Below are 16,957 nucleotides of genomic sequence, written 5' to 3'. Positions count from 1 at the left end.
CCACGACTCCTTCGACGCAGGAAATAAAAACATAATGCCATAAATCTGTGCCAAATTTTGTCATGATCCGGTTAGCCTTTCCGGTGGTACCTCGTAACATCCATCCATCCATCTAAACATTCTCATTTGTAAAATGAGCAAGATTTTTCTGGAAGACGTAAATATTTTTATTTATAATATTGGAACATGATAAAGTTATATTAATAAACCGCTAAAAGTGAACAATTTTTTTTCACATGATAAAAATGAACCAAAAAAATGACAAATGTACACACAGCTGTATACAAACTTATATTTTTATACGATTCTCTTTTCTAGTATAGTTTTGGAAAACCGCTTTATGGAATGTAGGTCAGCAGGCAAAATATAAGCGTGTAATTGAATTTCTGATAGTAGCAACGTTCAGATGCATCTGAGCCCGAAGTAACAGGTGTCAATGCAAGCTTGTTGTTAAATATTAGACCGAGCATGTAGCCTTTAATGCTATTTTAGCAACTCTCTGGAGAATTAAACGCAAGCGTGAATTTGGGAAATCTTTGACTTTACCACAGAGAGGAAATTAAATTTTGAATGCAGTGCAAATATTAAAATACTATATTGTTATGCTTTTAATGGAGATTTTAAGATCATGTTATAAAGAAAGGAAAGAAGGAAAAGGTGTTCGCGTATAGATTAATAGGAAGAAAAGAAAATTATGTACAATTTACTAGATCTTAGTAGGCTATATATTTTATCTTGTGTTATTTAGATATAAGCAGACTTTATATTAATATCTAGCCTATACATTTATCATGCATTAATAGAATAATATTTGTTTCATGACTTAACTCAGAAGAAATGTGGATTCTACGTACGTCTAAACCTTTATTATTTTTCTTTTTATTAAGCTTTCAAAAAGGTTATCGTAGATATCCATATTTCTTTTCTTATAAGCTTACACAGTATCTGTTTTCCTATTATTTAAATTTTCGCTTTTTTACAATATGCACCAAAATGATTTAAATACGCTTTGCTAGATTCCTTCTTTTTTAACCTTAGTCGCGTTTTCTGTGTTTGTTAGCACCATTATTTATGTTATATTATTACTTTTTTAAGTTAGTATTAAGTATTTTAACAATCGCATGTATAAAGTTAAAGTAAGCTTGTTCTTTACAACATTGCTAGCTTACCACGGAGGTGCTTATTGGAAAAGGCACCGTAAGCCCAAAAATCCGCTCTGTAAGAAAATTCGCTTTCAGCAATGGAATGGGGTACTTCTGTTATTTCTATCTGTACAGAATACAGTGTAGATTTTATGGTTGACTACCTATCGCCCGCGACTCCGTCCACTTAAGAATTTAATTAGTAGCCTATGTGTTCTTCAAAACTATGTTCTACGTCTATGTCAAATTTCAGATATATCCATGCTACCGTTCTGGAGATACCTTCAAACAAACATTCATCCATACAAACATTCGCATTTATAACATTAGTAAGATTCGTCTGTAAATTCACATCGTACTAAAATTAAAACATTTCTCTTAATTTATATGAATTGTTTAAAATATATTAACTGTTTAAAACATTAGTGCAACTTTAACTTTAACCCAATTAATCTTGCTTATCCCAATGTCTCCGCACTGCATTTGTCTAAGCTCATAAAGTCACTCGACTTTCCTCTTAAAAATATAGGGCTGTCAACATTTTATTAGAATGTATAATGTGACTTTATTTATAACAGAATAGAATACAGAAATAAAAAATAAGCAACAGACAGATGACCAGTGTACACACCATTCACAAAAAATAAACAAAGTTTAAATATAAAGATAGTACAAAATTTTACTGAACTTAACTGTGGGGAAAAATGTCTAAAAGTATTTTTTTAATATTTTTGGTAACATTCAAATAAAATTACCATGACTTTTTTTAATGTGTTTACACTTCAATAGTCTACAAAAAGAGTTAAGTTTTCAATTAACTTATTTGATGTGTTTAGTTACTTTAAAATACATGTTATAAAACATAGCATGTTTAAAATTCATTATTTATGTAAAGCAACATAAATTGAGAAGGATAAACCAAGGTAAATGGTTATATTTCATGGAACTTATAACAGGGATGAGATATGGCGAAAACCTTAACAAATTATCTCCTTGATTTGGAGTTAATGAAAAAGCGAGATAAGTTCCATAAAACGCACGTGTGGCAGCCCTGCCCAGCGGCCATTACATAAATAATGGCGCCATGTTTATTGCCGCCATTTTGAAGACAAATGGATAGTTATTACGACGCACTCCGTTTTACATTCGCTCTCAGTGTTGAAAATTAAAATATTGTGTACAAATTATTTTAACATAGCTTAACTGCGTGCGAGTCGATTTACTAGCACTTTGACCACAATGATTCGAAATTCGAATTCGCTTCGCTTTTGGATCTACATACCTTGGGTTTTTGAGCCCAAAATCTCCGTTTAAAAAATATCATCTCTATCATTATCTTTTGCGATTCTGAACTCAGAAACCCACGGCTAGTTCTGCGTGAAAGGTTTGGTGGAACCATACAGTTCTCTGTCAATATTGATTTTGTCTCAAAAGAAAAGCTTGCATGAATCCGCTTACATTTAGTTTTCGCTTCGCTTTCGTTATGTTTGTTGTGTAAAACAATAGAAAGCGAAACATTCGTATTTTGAATCCGTTTAAGTTTTATATTACAATGTGCTTGGGGCATGGCAGTTTCGGATGTAGAACTTTATGTCCTTCGAAGAACATTTGTATTTTTTGTATACCCATTTATATTTCCCGAGGGGCGCAATGTTACTCGTTATTTGCATTCTATTTTGCAATAAATAACTACGAGTTAATAAATTCTCACGCGTCACTAAGTCTTGTATTTGTATTTACCCATTTAGTTGTTCTCAACAGCGAGAAACATACAACGCACCATTAATTTTCTTTCTCTACGATATTCGTTGTTATTACTTTTATTTTTCATAGATTTCAGACTTTCCCACTCTCAATAAATGCTATTTAGCTTAAATCAATGACTAAACAGACTACCAAATTACTATTCAGTTGTTATTCTTACACCAGGAAAACAAAAGAATAGATATTTTGAGAGTAAAGAGAACGATATCTAGTTACAGTTGTGACGTCATTATATCGTTGAGTTGAATGTATATTTATTGAGGATTGCTTCCGACTTGAGATCAAACAACTCTTGGAATCCTGCCGCGAGTCGACAATAAAAGTGTCCGTATGACTACAACAACGAAAGCATTGTAAATGTGAAAAATATGTTCCAGTATTTTTATTTCATTTTCCATTTCACTTTAAATTTACAAACAAGTTTTCATGGGCAAGACCTCATTTAATTATGGAAATAGTAGAGATTTAAAATTAAAAAAAAATACAAAATGTTGTTACCAAGATTCTCAAAGTAATAACTGAAACCAAAATATACATTTCCTTTCGTTCATTTATTGTTCTTTAACGAGACTTTATGAACTAAAATATTTGAAATTATACCCCAAATTTTAACATTCACGCGCTGATTTAATTTTGTGCTCAATTCCTTTATATTTTTTTTTAATTTCCAGAATCCAGATATAGTACTGGTGCACTACCTGAACGTACCATACCCTGACGACAACAAGCTGGCGACAGTGGCACCCAGCCTGGCACTATGGGCAGACAAGAAGGAGTGGACGAAAGACGAGCTCGTCAGCCAACTGAAGCCCATGTGTAAGTGACTCACTCATGATCATAAGAGTTATATATAACATATAGGTCTAGCATTGGCATTTTAGTCGTAAAGAGATTTTCGGCATTGTATGTCTATGAAGATTTAGGATACACTGGTGAACATGGTATTATGGTATGATAAACATGGTGAAAAAAGGGTCATCATAGACAGACGGATGGACAACAAAGTGATCCTTCCAGGGTTCCATTTTTGTCCTTTCCAGGTACGGATACTTGATTTGGATTCAAAAACAACAGTTTAAGTATATAATATTATGAAAATAAGGATCTTGAAATAATTATTCGAAATTATCAGAAATCTTTTCCCCTTATACTTGAGTATTATGAAAGATAAAGTAAAAGTTGTTTCTGAAGTTATTTATACGAATTCAAATTAGTCCAAAGAAGCCAGAAATTCATAACGTAGTCAAAAAGATCCATAACTGTAAAACACAGCAAATTAAAACGCAACAAGGAAAGTTGGCGGCTCGCTGTTGAATATTCATTAGGAGCGAAATGAAAATTGATTTTATTATACGGCTTAAATCCCAGATTCTCGTGAATGAGATCACTTTCAGAGTACATTTATATGGATTTAGCTGCCAACAAAAACATCATCGCAGTTTTTTTGGGACTTTCTTTTATAATCGTTTATTGATACGTCATTGAATAGATTTCTTTTTAAAATAACTTATCGATAAACGAGGCTTTTTAGGACTTTTTTATAAGATCAGAAATAATAAAACTAATTCTTATACTATATCTTTTTCAGTTTTCAGTGAAGACGAACCGGATATGAATAGCGAATTGGAAATATCAGTAAGTGTTTTTATTCTTATAAACCTTCGTATTATTAATGTGTATATTGAACTTTTTACTATCATTAAATGTCAGGGAAAAATGTTCCAGACTGCGGAAACTGTCGAGGCCATTGTAGGGCAGCTAATGGAAAAGCAAAGAGCTGCCAGAGCTGCGGCGTTGGCAAAGCAACTGGAATGCGGATGTCCCGATTCGACCTGTCAGGATTCTAGAACATGCGCGCATCCACTACGTCGCATTCAAGCTGCAAAACCTCCAGCTTCAGATCACCATGTATCATCTACAACTGGCCCATCTCCGAGACCGATATCGCAGCCGCCACGTCAATACACCAGAGATCACAGGACGACGACACAATCAGCATCCCCATTACTTCTGTCACTTGGCCAAATTCAAGGAGGCGGTGGCTTGTTGATATTAAATGGAGCTGGAAATAGTTCACAACAACATTCATCTCTCGTTTCTCCCCTCTCAGTGACATCGTTTGTTTGCGAGGAGCCAAGGGACAGATATCGACATCAATACAAACCAACGTTTGTATTAAAAAGAGAAATACCAGACAGTCAACCATCTTCTTGCCTCCATAATTCAGAATCCACCTTTGAAGTAGAAACTCAAGTAGAGGAAAAAGTTGTTGTAGAAAGTTTCGAACGAAAAATAAAAATGGAGCCCCGAAGTAGGAATCAAGTAATTGCTAGTGCCCCGGCAACACCATCACGGTATCCTGATTTAGTAGAACGATTAGAAAGTAAGGTGTTAACGGACAACTGTGAGGATACGTTAGTTTTGTTAGGTACAGATGGAAGCTTAGCACACACTAGTGCATTTTTCGACGAGACTTTAGAACTCTCACATGAAGATATCCAGAAAACATTGTCTGCAAATATGCCAACATGTGAATTGGACAGAGGTGGAACTAGAACTTCAGATACTGCAAACGTTATGGTGTCGGGAATCGATACAATGGATTTCATAGAAAGTTGTGAAGCAGTAGCTTCACCAACACAAGTAGTAGACGACAATGTATTTGTCAACTTAGATGCTTTTGATATGCTTGGAGACTTTCCTGAATTAGAAGTTCTAGATCCGAATTCTTTATCAACTAACCCAATAGTGAGTGTTAATTCTTTTAAGTTATATCTTTTGCCGATAAATAATTTTCAATAAAACTAATTACATTATAAAATTTACAGCCCATATGTGGAAAAACTTCTCCCATCGATGATTCAAATGAAAAAATGCAGACTGACTGCGCTGGGGAAGGAGCCTTGAGCATAACTGATTATTCACCTGAATGGGCTTATCCAGAAGGAGGAGTAAAGGTCTTAGTAGCCGGGCCATGGACAGATACCTCAGATCAATATACAGTACTCTTTGACAATTTTCCTGTCCCATCAATACTTGTTCAGAATGGTCTTTTACGGTGTTACTGTCCCGGTAAATCTTTTCTATATTTTTATCTTATCTGTATTTATTCTTGGCCTTGTGAGTGATATCCCATTCTTACCTAGTTTTAGTTGGCCTAATGCCAAGTTGGACTTAACCTCTTAACATATTTCCTACTTATAACAATTGTTATTGATTTGTGTTATTTAAAAAAAATACACTTCATTCCAGCTCATGAAGCCGGACTTGCAGCTCTTCAAGTGGCTCGCGGAGGTCAAGTAGTATCGGATACAGTTGTGTTTGAATACAAAGCGGGTCCTACACCTACTCCTACTTCACCTGCATCTGCCCCTTTACCGTCACTGGATTTTCGGCGGTTTTCACTTTTGCAACGATTACAACGATTACATGGCAGACTGCAAGTGAAGACTGAGCCAATGGATGATAACAATCAGGTAGTGAGAGAAATTTTTGTGCTGTCCACTTACTTTTCATAAAAGAAAACTATCAATTTATGCAATGTTCCCCCTTTTTCATGATCATGGAATTTAAAATTAACGGATTTCTGTTTCAGGTGGAAGATGTGCAATTATATTCAAATCCAAAATTTGAAGAGCGACTCGTCACATTTTGCAAGATACTGAGCTCTCGTTCTATTGGCAATGCTGAAGGTTTTACCACAGAGCCTGGCGAAGATAGTTCTACTATTCTTCACTTGGCTGCTAGTTTGGGATATTCAAAGTTGACTACAGTACTTCTACGTTGGAGGCAGGATGACAACAGTTTGGCTTTAGAAAAAGAAGTAAATTTAGGAGCGAGGGATAGTGATAATTGTACCCCTTTGGTGAGAGCAAACTTTTTAAGAAATATATGATTGAAAGAGATATTGAATGACTGAATGATAAAAGTATCTATTCATTTTTTATCTAAGTTTTATTCAATCCAAATATTGTTATGCTTGGAAAGTTCTTCCTAGTTATATATCTTAATAAAATAAAATCAATTACATAAAAATAGTAACGATTGTATGAATGATGCCATTTATGTTGGTGATGTCCACATTGTACAAATTAATAAAATTCGATATGGTAAGCATTTTCAAAATTTAGTTCTAGCTTGTTTTAGTTATCTTGAGTTCTCATAACATTTTTTGGCCTCCTGTACTTTATTTGAAATCAAAATCAGTTTAAAATTTGGTTTGCTCGACAAATTTAGCCAGAATATTATTTTTACATCATTACTTGCGTCCAATTGCTTTTTATGTACATCCTTAATTTTAATTCCATTATGTTAGCTGCTCAAGAAGCAGCCAGTCACATTTAATGTTTACTGATTAATTCTTTTGTTTAACTTCTTCTTTGGAATATTCCAGATGGTGGCGAGCGCAGCTGGGCATATGGAAACGGCGGTTGTTCTGGCGCGGTGGGGCGCGGGCACACGGCAGGAGGCGGGCGGGCGCGCCGCTGCAGCTGCTGCCCGTCGAGCTGGACATTCTCGACTGGCCGCAATGCTGGATCGTATACACCCACCTACTGGTGATGCTGTATTTCGCAGACCACATAGGTAGATTTACAGGGACTATTTCTATCGAAAAATTTGCATACAAGGATACTTTGATTTAGACAGACTTAGGGATCGTTTTGTGCGCAATTCTTACTCTGACAATAAAATTAAGAGTATCACACAATTACCTAAATACAAAATTGTCTTTGTCTTACATTTCCAGTTTATCGCAAAAGGGAAGAGCGGGCAGTTTGGAGAGCAACCTGGTCAAACGACCGTCTGTCGACAGTGGCATAAACATGGCAGATGCCTTCCGATCCAGCTCTGCTATTGAAAGGGGAGATGTTAGTTTGTCCGCCAGGTAATATACAACGCACGAACACTTTAGCTGATTTAATTAATTGATTTATTTAACGTTTATCATTGTTTACTAAATAATTTGAAGTACTTGGATTTCCAGATGGGAGCGAAGTATGTCATTGCCTTTAGATTCTGATACATCTGAAGACAGTCTCGGTGAACCGAAACTCGGCAAGCGTATGGACCTAGCTCTTTGTAAGTCTAAACACATACCATAAAATTTTCATTCCATAGACAGTTAAATTTTCATTTGCTGAAAATTATTTATTTATATCGGCACGGCGCCTTTATTGAAGATTGAAAATTTTCATAGAATTTATATTTTGCTTGAAACGCGTTTATAAAGCGGTTAACGGTAAAATATACGACGGTGACAACGGTTGAAAATGCGAAGTGAGTTCCTTCATAATATAAAAAAGAAATACGAAATGTAAATAAAAATTATGATGAAACATGAAAAATGATTTCCTTGATAAAATATAAAAACCAAATCAAATATAATGGTTTTTAAAATATCGATAAAAATTAAAAAATATATGAACAGCTAAAACTGTCGAAATACAACGAATAAAACAGAGTAACAAATCAATGGAACACATTTCTCAATAATGATAAGATAGAGCGTAAATATAGAAACCTAAATAGAATAAATAGTAGCGGGTACGAAGTCTGTAATGCAATAAGGGGAGGTTTCCAAGTAGGGTATGTGAGGGTCAGAAGGAGCTCACTCGCTGGCGTGCCGGCCGCTGTGTGCAGGCGAGACGGCGCCGCGGCGCGCGCAGAGCCCGCTCATAGACGTGGAGGCGCTCTCCTCCGCCTCCTCGCCCGCCGCCTCCCCACCACCGCCCTCTAACAAAGGTCAGTTCGCTGCCGCACAAGGAATGGTATAGACGTCAATGGCAACGTTTCCCAGGAAATGTTACTCTAGTCATTCAAAATTTTAACTCTGCAAAACCGAATTTTTGGGACCCTGACTCAATCTGGCTATATAACATTTGTGACTTAGTAAAAGTAAGGCATAATGTGATATTACGTTATGTTTGACTTTTTACTATGCAACTTGACGATATAAAAATCGATATTCTTTTTAAGATAAAAAAAAACAGTTCTATACCATTTCAAGTTGCAGCAATCCCTCCGCTCGACCATATCGATGTTGTGAATGTAGTAGTTGCATTGCCGCTAAGGCTGCCCGATCTTCTTCTTACCAAAGGTTGTCTGCGTATCTTTGTCCCTTTCTATCGCCAAACAGTAGCCGGAACGTCATCGCTAACGGTAGACCACTTGTAGTTTCTTCTGTTATTCTGTATCCAAGATCGAGCGGAGTTTACAGGTGTTGATTGTAGATGTAAATCAAACTAAACCGAATCATAATAATGCTTTCAATGAAAGATAAGTTATATTATTCTGATCAAGACAAAAGAGAATTTCGAATTCCGAAATTCCAGTCTCATTTTATCTGTCAGTCAGGACTGTTGTCTTATTCTTTCATCAAATTTAGTATTTGTTCATTGTATTTGGTTCGGTTTAGTTTATTCGGTGTTGTTAATCGGTGTCGCTTTCAATGGTTCGTATCGGTCCAACCACAACTGTACCTCGAGACACTCCACACAGTTCGCTTTCTCTTCAGACTTCTCCAGATATTCCAGAACACGTGTTTACAGGTCCGGAACACTTCTTAGCGACAACTTTACAGTACACTGCATGGCGATACAGCTGTTTGCATGAGTCTATATCTATTTGATGCTTTTTATGTGTAGTTTAAACGATAGTTTTGTGTTCAATTTATATTAAAGGTAAGTCGTGATCGCACATCATTTCCTAATCACTGGTCTCGCTAAAGATTTCTTTATGTTTACACATGTCTGTGTCACACTTTGATGTTAGAATTATACACTTTATAAAAACCTAGATGTATAAAAGTTGACTGAAAACTAAATACCCTAAAAAAACTATGTCTTCTTTCGATGTATAGTTTTAAGATTCCAGTATTTAGTTAAAAATCAGAAGAATGAAGTTTAATGGCATTTGGAAAAAAAACAAGAATATTATAAACTCGATACTAATGAATGATAATTTTGGTATTGCCGAATACCTTTTGCCTACTGCAATGTATCGGAAAACAGTCAGACCTACAAACTATTTCGTTCTAGATTCTACTTCATAAAAAACTTTCAGGGGAGCAGGATGACCGAGTGTTCACTCTGGCAGAGCAGATAATAGCCGCTATGCCAGAAAGGATAAAGGTAAATATACAAAAAATAGAGAAACAGAAATTAACAAAACATTTTATTTATATTAGGAATATTTCTCATGATGTTAGGTGAACATCAGTCTCCATTAACGTCAATGATGTTCGAGTAGTTAAAGTACGATTTGATGGATAAAAGGAACAATATTAAACAATTTTTACTTTTCATTCACTGATTTTAACTCCGTATACAATGCAGAACGAAAGTTCATCGCTATTCTCCGGCTGCGGGCTGGACAGCGGCCCCGGCGGCAGCGAGGACGTGCTGATGGCACCCTTGCTGGACGAGACCGCAAACTTTAGCACCGAATTTACTTTTGAGTTCAGCGACAACACCTACAGGTATATTGCTTACATTCTAAGTTTGTTTTTGATATTCCAATAAATTTTGATTTGGATAAAATTGGGATTATGAAAGTTGTGATTAATCTGACCTAAGTTTTAGTTATGGGATTGATAAGCGGGATTTTCTGACAAAGTACGAAGTGTAGAGTATAAAAGCATTTCTTTTGTTAAAGGTGGTAATATATTGAGTTTATTGCAGATACTGCGGCGGATCGACTCCGTGCTCATCTGGTTCGGTGTCGCCGGGCTCAGCCCTCTCACCCCCTCCTCCCTCCCCCCGCGCTATTCCCGGCACCCCTACCGCCACACTGCAAGAGTTCCTTAACGCAACTACACACTTTTCAAGCTTGACTTTGAATGGTGAGTAAGATAACAAGACATATCATATTATTCTAAAACATTTCTTACATCCCTTTATTGCATTTCTTCTACTTCATTATTATTTGCTATCTCTTGTATCCATTCTCTTACTTTTGCAAAAGCTCAACTCGCTTTTTTTACACCTTTTATCTGCGTATTCGTACTCCATTTAATATTTCTTAAGCCTATCTCTAAACACGTATCAAATCATATTCCAGATCGTGAGCAACGTGAGCTGTACTCAGCGGCTATAACCATCCAGAAGGCGTACAGGCAATATCGCGGCCGGCAGTTACAGCGCCGCGCAGCCGCCGCCGCCATCACCATACAAAACTGCTACCGTCGATACAAGCAGGTAAGAACTATATGAGAAACTCCTTTCGAAGACACACACAAGAACTGACAAATGTTGGCTGCTTATATACAAAACTCCTATCTCAGATGCGACCGGAGCAAAAAAAAGTAGTTTCTTCGTACCTAACTGTAGCGATACAGATACAACTTCCAACCTCGCACAGCCGTGTTGTGGAATGGTCTGTCCTCGGTGGTATTTTCAACCTGCTACGACTTAGGGTCCTGCAAGAAGCGATCGTATCACTATCTCATAGGCCGGCAACGCATGTGCGGTTCCTCTGTTTTTGCAGTTGTCTATGGGTGTCGATGAACACTTCGGTGTTCCCGCTGCTCGTTTGCTCCCTTCTCTTATGAAAAAAAGATACGCACTTTTATAAAGAACTGCTAATCCAGATCCGGATACATGAATTGAAATATAGTATGTAAAAGTTAACAAAATGTTGTTAATCTTTTAATGTGGGAAAGCCTTATTTAATCTGATGCTTCGCAAAAGTATTATTGGGTGTGAGTATTAACCTCTTAATTTGATTTTTACAGTTCGCTTACCTGAAGCAGATGCATGCGGCGGCGACAGTGATCCAAAGAGGATACCGCTCACTGCGCGAGCGCCGGCTGGCCGCCTCATCTGTCAGGTAACTATCGCTTTTACATTATAAAATAAAAAAAATAAGAATAAAGGATAAATGATTCTGATACTTTATAAGACAATAGTCGCAAATTATTTGCTTTTTTTCCTAAATCTAACTTGAACATTTTCCAGGAGAACATATTCGCAAAGACGCCAAAATCAAGCCGCGAGGAAAATTCAGCAGTTCATGCGACAGTCGAAGATCAAGTTAGTATTGGACTGATCTACTTTTAATATTTAATTGATATTGTATAAACTGTTATTTAGTACATTAAATTATTAAACAAAACATGCTTATTAAAATAAAACCAATTTCACGCTGCCAGTACGTGGGAAGAAATATCTACAAGTGTAAGTTTTACATCTGTATTCAATTAATTATGTAGTGAAGTCGTTCAGATATCATCTTAATATGCCAGAGACATAATAGAAATAATACAACAATTGCAATAATTAAAAATAAGTAAAAAGTAAAATGGTTTTAAATATTGCAATAGGTTGCAGAACGCACGAGCAGAAAGCGGGAAGGTGGGCCGGCCCTACCCCGCTGCCCGCCCAAACTCCTCGCAGCCCACCACCAGTATGCCGCACACGCCCAATAGGTAAGGTTTTAGACCCAAGCTTTTCTAGCAAGTAAATAGCCCTTCCTTCCATATAGCAATGTTGCTTTCTTTGGGATTATTTTCAACTAGCTATCGCCCGTGACTCCGTCCGCGCAGAATTAAAAAAGAAACTTAATTAGTAGCTTATGAGTTATTTCAGGCTATGTTCTACATCTATGACAAATTTCACCTAGCGAGATCAATGGACCCGTTCTGGAGATACCTTCGAACAGACATCCATCTATCTAAACATTCGCATTTATAATATTAGTAAGATTAAGTCACCGTATATCGTCGGCTTCATAGTTTTGGTAAAAAAATTGTCCCAAACGTAAAATATTTTGTCCTTTTTTCAGAATCATCGACTACCTGGCTCCCGAATCACCAATGGACGCTGATGACGATCTGCTGCTTGAACTTTTGTTTAAAACATGACCCCTTACAACTGACACAGTACGAAACAAAGACATTGCTGTTTTATGAAACGAATCAAAAAATCCTGCGTATTAATTTTGTTATTAGTTGTTTAGTGTACATGTTTGCTACAGCTCCAGACATGTGTGGTCTGCGTTATAGTTTAAAACTAGTCATGTTACGTTGAATTGCTCGATAAAATCATTTATATTTATAAAAAGTCGCATTGTTAGAGCTGTTAATATTTCTGTTGATTTGTATTTGGGGCTGTTAGCTTCTAGCTTCATTATACAATTTCACATCGTTTTCATCTTCATTCATTCCAAACGATAACATTTAAAAATAGGTATCTCTGCGTTGTGAGATTACTCAGGCCTTTGAAATAGTAAAAATAATTTGTAGGAATGTAACTCCTGTAGAAGGTGAAATATGTATGGCTTTGAAGTTAATAGTTGTTCTGTCCTTCTCTTTGTTTTCGTTGTGTGTTGTTGTATTTTGTTTACGTTCCTTAGAAATGACTTGTTCAGAGTTTGGATTCAAATTTCTTCTTTATGTTAAACTCTTCAGGTCATAGACAGGGTTATATTTAGTATAAATTTTATCGTATTTGTATTATATTTTCATAACGTATTTTTGAGACGTTTGTTTAGGGCGTTTATTGGAATCATATTTTTGAAAACTCTAAATTGGATGTAATTTACCTAAAACATCCGTATATTGGCAATTGTTTGGTGATGAATTAGAAATTATTGACATATGCAATCGATTGTTTAAAAATTCTTATAAGAATCTGCGGTTAAAGACAACATCCATAGATTGAAAATGATTAAGTTTTATCTTTTGCATGTTTCGACTAAAACGTGAGTTCTAGGCTATATTATTAATTTTCATGATGAAGTAAAAGAGAGTAGGTTAAGTACAAATTCAAATTATTAAAAGCCACTGTTCTTACAAAGTAGATGCACCTAGCGTAGCGTATATTACAATAAACCCGACGAGCTGTGAGTATTTTGAGATTTTATCGTATTTAAGATTAAAAAAAATTAGTTTTACTATTGGTCTAAAGTTTACCGTAAAGGTTTCATTCCAGCCTAAATAGATTTACTTTTTTTTAGTCTACGCAGTGAATTAGACGAACGAATATCGAATCCTCTTACCCGTAGACCACACGTCGATCTTATGAAGTTTGTCTTTACACGTTTAAATGTTCATTGTTTTATTGTACCACTGTTAACTTATTTTAAAATGTTCTATTTGTTCAACGTTACATTTACATTTTCAAATCCCAACCCCACCCTAGTTCCTACTTCAAGTTATAAAATATATTATTAATTATCCAAACTATCTAGTATTAGTTCGTTAGTTAGTCATTTTTGTTTTAGATCCTCGATAAAGCTAAATTCCATAATTATCTAGCGTTCATGAAAAAAATAAGGTTGTGCACCACTTAAATATAGAAATAAATACCTAAATATCCCCCTTTTTCTGAATTCTCTGATATTTTAACTTAGTATAGTTAATAGACGTAAGGTGATAGACGTAATCATAGCTTATCATAAGACGACGGCGGCCGTCGAGATATTTTCGATTCGTATTTTTATAAAGCAAAAGTTACGAACGATAAAGTTTGCTTTGCTTTTGCGGGGCCGCGGCAAAGATGTTCTCTTTACTTTATCAACGCCAATTTGTATCGATTAAACGAAATTTAGCAAATTGTCGATTTCTATTAATTTGTATTTTTATCGTTTACAAGTTTAATTTTGAAGTTGTTTTGTAATAGTTTAGGATTCGCATCGTACGTACGTTGGTACTTTTAGAAATATTTTCAATGGGCGGGAGCTGTTATTTGTTAGTTTACAGCTAGTTTATTGTTTACAAAATTCAATGTCCATTTTGCTGAGATTTGATAGTGATTTATTTAAATAAGCAGTTCTAGTAAATAGTTTACGTGATATCAATTATTCAATATATTAAAATTTAGTAAATTGCGCAATGGAATGGTATATTGAAACTTGTCAAATAGTAAACTGGCAACTGTTAGATGAATGTTACGCGACGCAGTTTGATAATAACCGTCCAGTTGTGGCGGCTGGTACCCTCGCGTGGTGGACGGCGGGAGTCGCACTGCAGGTACAAGCGAAATCGGACAGTGTTACGTAAACCACAAAGACGAGATTCGCTTGAAACGAGACATGGGACACCCGAGGGCGCACGATTGCAACATGTACATTTTATATTTTTGGATTGCTAATTTTAAGATGTTATATTTATATATGTATATGTAGTGATGGCGGGTACGAAAACAGTATTTCGAGATGTATTGCGCCAAAAGTTTTGATGTATTAATTTTCCATAACGTTCTCTTGTTTTTTCTTTTCGAATGAATAGTTGGTTTAGCTAGTGGTCATGTATATATTATGTATTTTTGGATAGCGTGCACGATTGCTTCTGGGATTCCGCCGGCGCCGGTCGCACGGTGTTCGCGATGAATGCGATGAAAAGATATAAAAAAAAATTAAATGAACAAAATAATCAATATTTTTAAATGTAACGCAAAACCTCTGAAAGCAATAATATTTTTGTGGTAAGAATTACTCCGATTTATAACAGTAAATAGTATTTTATTATCCACGCAATCGTCACACGACAATTCATTATTTAGGAAGCTTCACGGTGTTGCCCTAAAATGTGCTTCTACGATTTTTTTCCTAGATTTTTAATTTTTTTTTTGAAAAAATTATATCGTGAGCTATATTTAAACAATTTTATTAGTATGTGGTTAATATAACTATTTCTTTTACATACGAGGATTTTTTCTATTTTTTTTTTATGAATGAAGCACATTATTAGGGCAAGCCTTAGTAATTGACCACTGCTAAAAGATAGTGCACTAGACGTAGATATAGTTAGATAAATTACTACTTACATATATAATATAATGAAATGAAAAAAATCTTGAAATCTATACATAGAATTAAAAATTAAAAAAAAATAACTAATACTTTTTATTATTATATAGTAAGAGGCTTGTTCACATTTTAACTTCGTATTAGTAAGTAAAGTTAAGTAATCAAATAGATTTGGACGGTACTGGAATGTGGTATTTAGTAAGATTACGTTTGATTTTTTTTTATCTTTGAGAAGAGTGAGGTAATGCAGGGTGGTTACGTGGAGTTGTCTGTTGGAAAGATATCGAAAATGATGGAAGAGTAATGACTTTTTTTCTTAAACATATAATTTGCTTAACCACTTGTTAGATTATTTTTGTATCACGTAATTATTCTGTAAATAAATTAAACTATTAAACGCCAAAGGCGATTTATTTAAATTGTGATAAAATTGGCAAAGAACAATTCTTTTGATGCTTAGAAAAATTCTTGTAATAGCTTTTGTTTTATAGTTTTTAATTTTACTTTAAAGAATTTGCTATTTAAATCATGTTTTTAACTTAATATTGTTTCTTTAATAGTCGCTTAAAAGCAATTAAAAGTTAACTTTGATATTAATTTAAGATAAATTGTTAAATCTTATACACTCTTTATTTCAATTGAAATATAAGTTTATATTAAGGTATTTATATTATCGAAAATGCTTGTTAATTAAATATATTTAATTTAAAAATAATCTTTTCGTATGTTATTTTATTGATGGTGAAAAAATTTTGTATGTTTTTTTGATAAATGCACATAAAATTAGCATATGTTTTTAGTTGTTAAATAAAATAGTATATTTTAAAAATAATGCAATTGTAAGGTCAATAAATAGTTTTCAAGCTTAGTCTTGATTGTGATATTTGTACAACTGATTGGACAATACTAGTGCATGTTCTAGATATGAGATAGATTTAAGCTCAGATTTAGACAAGTGAGCGATCACGCAAATTGTGCAACTACACTAAATTGTAAATCAACTAATATAAAACAGTTCTATTCAGTCCATCAGTCTCAGCTAATCAGTCAGACTGAGTCTTTTACTCTGACTAAGATATAAGCTCAAAATTACATAATTGAACAATCTCGCTAATTATGCAATTACATAGAATTCTAAGTCTAATTTTAGACAGTTCTATTAAGTCCATCAGTCTTACTAGCTGATCAGTCAGACTGAGTCTTTCAGTGTGGTTCAGGTTTAAACTAAAAATTACATATATGATCGATCTCGCAAATAGTGCAATTACACAGAATTTTAAGTTGAATATTAGACCGTGCTATTC

At 34.8% G+C, this 16,957-nt stretch overlaps 1 protein-coding gene across 4 annotated transcripts in view; it reads left to right on the top strand.

The window, feature by feature from the left end:
• Camta (Calmodulin-binding transcription activator) overlaps nucleotides 1-15,259 on the top strand; it is a 106,593-nt gene extending 91,334 nt beyond the window's left edge. The window contains exons 6-23 of one of the 4 annotated variants that reach the window (XM_013308865.1): nucleotides 3,578-3,722; nucleotides 4,495-4,541; nucleotides 4,617-5,654; nucleotides 5,735-5,978; nucleotides 6,159-6,382; nucleotides 6,502-6,771; nucleotides 7,300-7,490; nucleotides 7,654-7,791; nucleotides 7,876-7,985; nucleotides 8,547-8,648; nucleotides 9,969-10,036; nucleotides 10,241-10,383; nucleotides 10,586-10,746; nucleotides 10,965-11,101; nucleotides 11,638-11,732; nucleotides 11,861-11,935; nucleotides 12,226-12,330; nucleotides 12,687-15,259. In XM_013308865.1, coding sequence (XP_013164319.1) covers nucleotides 3,578-3,722; nucleotides 4,495-4,541; nucleotides 4,617-5,654; nucleotides 5,735-5,978; nucleotides 6,159-6,382; nucleotides 6,502-6,771; nucleotides 7,300-7,490; nucleotides 7,654-7,791; nucleotides 7,876-7,985; nucleotides 8,547-8,648; nucleotides 9,969-10,036; nucleotides 10,241-10,383; nucleotides 10,586-10,746; nucleotides 10,965-11,101; nucleotides 11,638-11,732; nucleotides 11,861-11,935; nucleotides 12,226-12,330; nucleotides 12,687-12,765 — 3,372 coding nt within the window. In that variant the 3' untranslated portion in view covers nucleotides 12,766-15,259. The remainder of the gene's footprint in view (nucleotides 1-3,577; nucleotides 3,723-4,494; nucleotides 4,542-4,616; nucleotides 5,655-5,734; nucleotides 5,979-6,158; nucleotides 6,383-6,501; nucleotides 6,772-7,299; nucleotides 7,491-7,653; nucleotides 7,792-7,875; nucleotides 7,986-8,546; nucleotides 8,649-9,968; nucleotides 10,037-10,240; nucleotides 10,384-10,585; nucleotides 10,747-10,964; nucleotides 11,102-11,637; nucleotides 11,733-11,860; nucleotides 11,936-12,225; nucleotides 12,331-12,686) is intronic. The other 3 variants (XM_013308863.1, XM_013308866.1, XM_013308864.1) reach the window with 3 other exon arrangements.
• Nucleotides 15,260-16,957: the final 1,698 nt, after the last annotated feature.

The sequence above is a fragment of the Papilio xuthus genome, unplaced genomic scaffold (assembly GCF_000836235.2).
Source record: "Papilio xuthus unplaced genomic scaffold, Pxut_1.1 DF827789.1, whole genome shotgun sequence".
Classification (NCBI taxonomy): Eukaryota; Metazoa; Arthropoda; class Insecta; order Lepidoptera; family Papilionidae; genus Papilio; species Papilio xuthus.
The sequence above is the reverse complement of the archived record's forward strand: the minus strand, read 5'-3'. Positions and strand labels throughout refer to the sequence as shown.